Raw genomic sequence first — 6,808 nt, 5'->3', positions numbered from 1 at the left:
AAATCATGTCCTTTATTTTCTCTAGTACTAGTAGGAGTTGTATCTACCGCTTGAACCAATTACGGGATAAGCTCCCAATTTATTGTAATGACACCGCGCGTTTTGTAGGTCCTAATTTTATGGAGGATAAATCACGGCGTCTGTTTTGGTTCATTTTTCCATGGAGTTGTACCAGCCGTGTCCACAATTATAGAACATTAAGAGCATCTCCAACAGGCGTTGTATCCAGCGCTGTATCCAAAAAAGTGACCAGTTTAGCTGCGCGAGATGCATAAATTGTTGCTCCGTAATCGGTGCTGTAAAGTGAGAGCGCTGCAAAAGCGCTATCCTGGTGCACTATATTTAGCACGCCGGGAAAGAGTGCGCACGTACAAATCACGCGCAGCTACCCAGGTTGATACAGCTCCAAAATTTAGAGCTTCTCGCCGGAGAAGAATATAGCCTCACGCGCTAAACACGGATAGAGAGCGCGCCGCAAAGTACTTTTTACAGCGTCAAAATTTAGCGCTGCTGTTGGAGATACTCTAAGTAACGATAGCATGCACAGAGTACTACTACTACTTTATTTTTTCATGGAGTAGTAGCAACGGGATTAATAGTAGGAGTAATTGTTTAGGGGATGTGTGGGAGAAATATCCCTGCGTCATCTTTTTTCTGGAGCTGTACCGGCTGAGCTGGCTTTACCAATCAAGGGGCATGCGTCTCGCTTACCTAATTAGTTATGATACGCGAAGGTAGGGTAGGCCCTAGTTTTATGGAGCATAAATCATGCGTACTCTTTGTAAACAAGGGACAATGGATGGAAAGTAAAAAGTAGCGGGAAGCAACCACCAAGCATAGAATAATTACAAGACGTTAATTAACCAGGCCCTATCCATAATTACTGGGCGTTGATAAATGTGACATGCAGGGCAGCTCTTCGCATCGTTTAGTGGTGAAATCCATCACGAGAGGGAGAAAATAAGGAGGAATGCATTGGCAACGCTAATTTCTCGCCTAGGTAGCAAGCATGCGCGTCTTTATTTCTTGGAGCTGTACCGGCCGGGCCTGGTTTAACCAATCACGGGATGTGCACCCAATTAGTTATGATACCACGCATGGATACGCCCCTAGTTTTATGGAGAGTAGATCATGCGTCTGTTTCGAGTTTCCTTGTAAACAAGAGGGCAATGGATGGAAAGGAAAAAAAAAGGAGCGGCAAGCAACGTAGATGAAAAAAGTGGCGCCGGTTTTCAGATTTCGAATGAAAACATTGGCCCTCATCGCCGTGGCTATAAATACCAGGAGAGGTGGAAGAGACCGCGTGCAGGCTGGCGCGTGCGACCGACTTAGACTTTGACTCTGCTCGTCGAGGAGAGGAGACCGAGCGACATGGCCGGAGATGCTCAGTCGAGGAGAGGAGACTGAGCGCCATGGCCGGAGATGCCAGGAGAGGAGACTGAGCGCCATGGCCGAAGATGCCTGTCGAGGAGAGGAGACTGAGCGCCATGGCCGGAGATGTCCGTCGAGGAGAGGAGACTGACCGCCATGGCCGGAGAGGAGATGGCACTGCCCTTGGAGATGAGAAAACTAGGTACGGTGTGATCTTGCCATCCTAACGGGATTGTTAATTGCATAGAGATAGGCTCCGGATGTTTGGATCTCTAATGCTTGGTTTACACATTGGACGCAGGAGTAGGTGTGTCGCGGGGATCATCGTCGGGGCAGCACTCGAGGCCGGTCACTTGGTGCCGGAGGCCGGCCAGAGGCTATCACTGTCCTCAGATTCACCAGGTAATTCGTTCGCTAATTAGGTTCTGTTGTGCCGAATCTGCTCACCAACAATGCTAGTCTAGTATATATAGGCCGGGCAAGAAAGCAAGCAATGCGCGCATCTGAAGGAAGCAGATGGTATATGGCGTGAGCCAACGATGCGACAATTAGAGCACGCATCCCTCAATTTGGCTCCCCACCCTATAATAATAAATCAGCGCGCACGATCGAATGGATTCCGCGCGTCCCCATGGTCCAGCTCGTTCCGTGGCCCGCCGATCCTTTCACCACCGGCGTCGCCTCGTCGGCGTGCGAGAGGAAAAGCTGCTGCGTGCTCCCGCGTGCTGCAAGGTCAGCTTTTTTTTGCTTCCCAAATGAAACCTACTCCTCCTCCCGTGTTTGCATCCTCCGCTCGCCGGTATTCCCTGGGCCGACGCCCGACGCCATTCTCCATGAAGACGACTCGTCGACCCGGCGACAAATGGGCACGTCGATCCGTCAGGATAATGAGCATCTGCTGACAAAGTTCCTTGCCTTGGATCTCATCTCAACCATAAATTAAGAAATTAAATTGGGGGCATGGACAGCCCTGCACGTATGCATGCTCCTCGACGGCGACTCGTTCAACGAAAATACAGTTCCCAGTCCACTCGTCCAGTCCATTCCGGCGTCTCGCACCCCGCCTAGCCGCCACTTCCCCGCCTCGCTGTGCCAACCAGCGCTATAAACATCTTCTTCGAGCCTCCACCCGCTGCCGATGCCACACTCTACCGAGCCCAACATGGCACGTTCGTCACATCTCGGCCGTTTGCACCACCACCGCCACCGCTCCTGCACCTCCTCCTCCTCTTCCCCGTCGCCGCACTCCTGCCGCACGGAGACAGGGCCTACCGTCGCTTGTCTGGAATTATCCGGGCGCTTGCGTGTTGTTACGATGAGTTGTGGTTGTGCCTCTAGGGCTCCCGGGGATCCGGCTTATAAAGGCGCACGGATCTAGGGTTTACATGGAGAGTCCTAGCCGGAATACAAGTTGCCTAACTACGGTACAATATCTTGCCGTGTATGTCAAGGATCCGCCTTCCCTTCTACGTCGTACCAGATCCGGCTACCCTTAATGGGCCAAGCCGGATCCGACTTCAATATCGGTCCGGTGGATCCGGCTCCTTGTTCCTGGGCTGGTCCTCATCCAATCTGATCTACAGCAACTGGGCCGCCCGATGGGCCTCATGCCACCATCACCGTCTATGGGCCACCCGGGCTTGCCGGATCCAGGCACTGTCGATGGTACACCCATGAAGTATACCCACAACAGCGGCGGGAGGCGGCGCCGGCGCCCGAGTGGTAGAAGAGGCATTGGTCGCCACAGCGCATCGCGCGGGGGTTGTTCATGGCCTGGTGGTTGCGGACGCCGTCCCACGGCCCAACGCCGCCGAGGGCGCTGGCCTGGTCGGACCACGACCACTCCCCCGGCTCCATGTTCAGGAGCCAGTACTTGCTGGTCTCAGCGGCTGTATCCGTGTGAAGCCGCAGTAGATTATACAATTTAGTTAATTTTTTCAGATTTATTTGTGATCTGTTTAATCTTGTTTGCTGTATGTATGTTGAAGAAACTTGTTTGTGGAGCTCTATTTTACAGCCACTTCTAAAGGACTGCTTTTTGACTTCTTAATTGCGCTGTAAAATAGAGCCTCCGGTAAAGCTCGCGATCGCGCTGCGCTGTATCCAAATCAAACGCACCGCAAATGACTTTTACAGCGCTCAAATTTTAGAGCCTCGTTGGAGATGCTCTAAAACTGGCTCAACGGGAAAGTTGCTCGATCTCCTGTAAGACTAACGGCGTCCGGCGAGAGAGAGGTGGATTAGATGTTTGTTCGGCCGAAGCCAAGGCGAGCGTGCTTGTACTAGGATGAAGCTGAATTTCATTGTCAAGAGCATTGCAGAGGGGATTTCTAGTTTGTTATTGCCGTACAAGTTGGACTATCGGACCAAAGGCCACCTTGTTGCTCACTTGTGGTTTAGATCAATCTTGAGAATCTATAAGCATGTTAGAGCATCTTCGACTGCGTTCTCAAAGGAATTTGGGGACGCTGATGAAAAAACGTTTTCAGCCGCGTTATCCAAAGCCGCTTTTTGTCCGGTGTGTCTCGATACGGTGTCCGGCTCGAGCTCAGTCCCCGCCCACGGGGACGTCTCCGGGCACGCTGGACACAACGAATAGCGGGGCGAGGCTCCCACATGTCGGCGACTATTTTCATAAACCGTCGGTTCGCACTTTTTTCTCGTCGCTCCTTCCCTCCCGCTACTCCCACCCTCCCGCTACTCCTCAGGCATTATGGCTTCGCCAACGCGGACATCCTCCGGATCGTGCGCAGCGCCTCGGTGCTTCTCCTAGTCGACCCCGAAAGGATCCTCCGTCCCAAGCTCGACTTCTTCGCCTCCCTCGGCTTCAAGCCCCGCAAGCTCGCCACCGCACCTTTCCTCCTCGCGCGCAGCCTCGACAAGCACCTCGTCCCCTCCATCCAGTTCCTCCGCGGCATCATCGGCAGCGACGACCACCTCCGCCAAGCTCTCCACCGCCAACCCCGCACCCTCTCCAGCGACCTCGAGACCAGCATGCGCCCCGCCGTGGAAGCCCTCCGCCGCGGCGGCCTTACCGAGGCTGCCATTTCGAAGCTCCTCGTCATCAACCTGTGCGTGCTCAGGTTGTCGCCGGATCGGATAAGCAAAGTCTTCGAGGACCTCAAGGAGATCGGTATGTGCATCGCGGACTCGCGATCCCTCTACTGCTTCGGTGTGATGTGCACCCTCAAGAGAGAGACGTGGCTTCGAAAGCTGGAACTGTACACAAGCTTCGGGCTGTCGGAGGGCGAGGTGTTCAGCGCCTTCAAGACCCAGCCCACCATGCTGGCTTTGGCCGATGACAACATAGAAAAGAAGGTCCGGTTCTTGCTGGACGAGCTCAAGCTTGGAATACATGCTATAATGTCGCGGCCTGTGATTCTATGTTATAGCTTGGACAAGTGCATCCTGCCGAGGTGCGCCGTGCTGAGCGTGCTGATGAGGGAGGGGAGGATCCAGAGAGAAATCAAATTGCCTCAGGCGTTGCTCGGTACTTCCAGGGAATTCTCGACCAAATACGTATTGAAGCATGCCGATGAGATTCCAGATGTTGTTAAGGCATACGAGGGTAAGATCAAATTTGAAGGATTCGGATGCGACACATGACTTTATGTTCGATAGCCCGGTTCTTTCCTTATGAGACGGTATAACTCTAGATTATTAGGCTTTATGTTCCTATCCTACCGCTTGTGATTAAATATATCAAATCATGACTCATGCATGATTCTAACTCTGCTTCAGAGAACAAATTATTTCCCCCATTGATGGTCCATGTGGACTCGGTATCATCTACATTTGTAGTTTAGCAGCTGCTATTTTGCGTCCCGTGGCCTATTAAAATATAGAAGCGTAGCAGATGATGATTGTGCCTTCATATTAAAGTTCCCTCATTTCTCATGCTGACTTGGTTCTTTTACTTTTTCATCGATTATCCCAATATGTTATGATTTACGCAAAGGATTGAACTCGGTTTTAATTTCTATTCCACAACTCACCTGAAGTATCTTTGGATTTTCTCAAATAAATAAATCATCGCTTTATCGAAAGTTGAGAACATCCATGTTCCTGTCCATGTTCTACTTTCTCTCTGCCTGAATGTAATGCCAGTGAGTAATGTGCACCGACAGATTTTGTGTGTGTAGGTATGTTAAAGCCATTTCTAAGTTCAAACTTGTAGTTCTGTGGACAGAATGGCTTATCTGGCTGGGATGAACTGGTTTGAAATATTGATCTGTTTATGTACAGTAATTAATATTACATCTGGAAATTTCTAGTCTGCAGCATGTCTTCATTTTTCGACATTGACACTCACTCTTGAAGTTGACAGATGGTCATTGTGGACACAATGATTAATTTGTTTTATATTGCATTGTTGCTGAAAATATAGAAAGTTTATAGTTATTAACATCACAACATCAGGAATGCCTGTAAAGCCTGTCAACTTGTCTAACTTGTTATACATCACCAAATGACTGGTTATGCTTTTCGATCGATTGTCCCAATATGTTATGATTTGTTCAAAGGATTGAACTCAGTTTTACATTGTGTTCCACAACTCACCTGAAGTATCTTTGATTTTTCAAATAAATAAATGCTTCGATTTATCGAAAGCTGAGAACATCCATGTCTTACTTTCTCTCTGCCTGGATGTAATGCTAGTGAGTAATGCGCACCGACAAACTTTTGTGTGTAGGTCTGTTGAAGCCATTTCCAAGTTCGAGCTTGCTGTTCCGTGCAAAAATAGGTTTATCTGGGTGGAATGAACTTACTATTTGGTTTGAAATGTTCATCTATTTGTGTCCAGTAAGTAATACTACATCTGGAAATGTTAGTCTGCAGCGATGTCTCTTTTGTTGGACATTGACACTTCCCCTTGAAGTTGATGGATGGTCAGACTCATAGTGGATACAAGGTGATTGATTTCTTTAGGTTGCATTGCATCAACTGCATTAGAAAGCATGTTATGTGTAAAATATAGAAACTTTGGTTATTACAATCAGGAAAGCCTGCAAAGCTTATCAACTTCTTGGTGTGTAAGTTATTGTTGGACCTGTTGAGGGCAGGATCAAGCCAGAAACTGACACTATGGCTCCAAGCTTGGCTTCAGCCTTTCACATACAAGAACATTGATCTGACGTGTAGTGTAGTGTAGGCTATGATTTGATATCTGTTAGTGGACCCTTAAGAGCGTTTAGAACTTCTTTTAGATTTTGTACACTGATTTGATCTTAGGTAACTATATTATGTACAGTGGACTTAAATTTCTCTTCCTATAATATATTAATTTACATAATCAGCAATATGAGAAAAAGACAAAATTTATGTCATTTTATATATTTGAAAGATCCACGTGGTACTAAAGCAGAATTCAGTTGCGTGTACCCCGGCTGTGGTAGCGTTGGACCAGACACCATTGGTTGCTCAACGTTGGTATCGT

At 48.9% G+C, this 6,808-nt stretch overlaps 1 protein-coding gene across 1 annotated transcript; it reads left to right on the top strand.

The window, feature by feature from the left end:
• Nucleotides 1–3,987: 3,987 nt before the first annotated feature.
• Nucleotides 3,988–6,632, top strand: LOC124647895 (transcription termination factor MTERF15, mitochondrial-like). Its single transcript, XM_047187747.1, has one exon. The coding sequence runs from the start codon at nt 3,988–3,990 to the stop codon at nt 4,975–4,977; it is 990 nt and encodes a 329-aa protein (XP_047043703.1). The 3' UTR covers nt 4,978–6,632.
• Nucleotides 6,633–6,808: the final 176 nt, after the last annotated feature.

The sequence above is a fragment of the Lolium rigidum genome, chromosome 4, assembly GCF_022539505.1.
Source record: "Lolium rigidum isolate FL_2022 chromosome 4, APGP_CSIRO_Lrig_0.1, whole genome shotgun sequence".
Classification (NCBI taxonomy): domain Eukaryota; kingdom Viridiplantae; phylum Streptophyta; class Magnoliopsida; order Poales; family Poaceae; genus Lolium; species Lolium rigidum.
The sequence above is the reverse complement of the archived record's forward strand: the minus strand, read 5'-3'. Positions and strand labels throughout refer to the sequence as shown.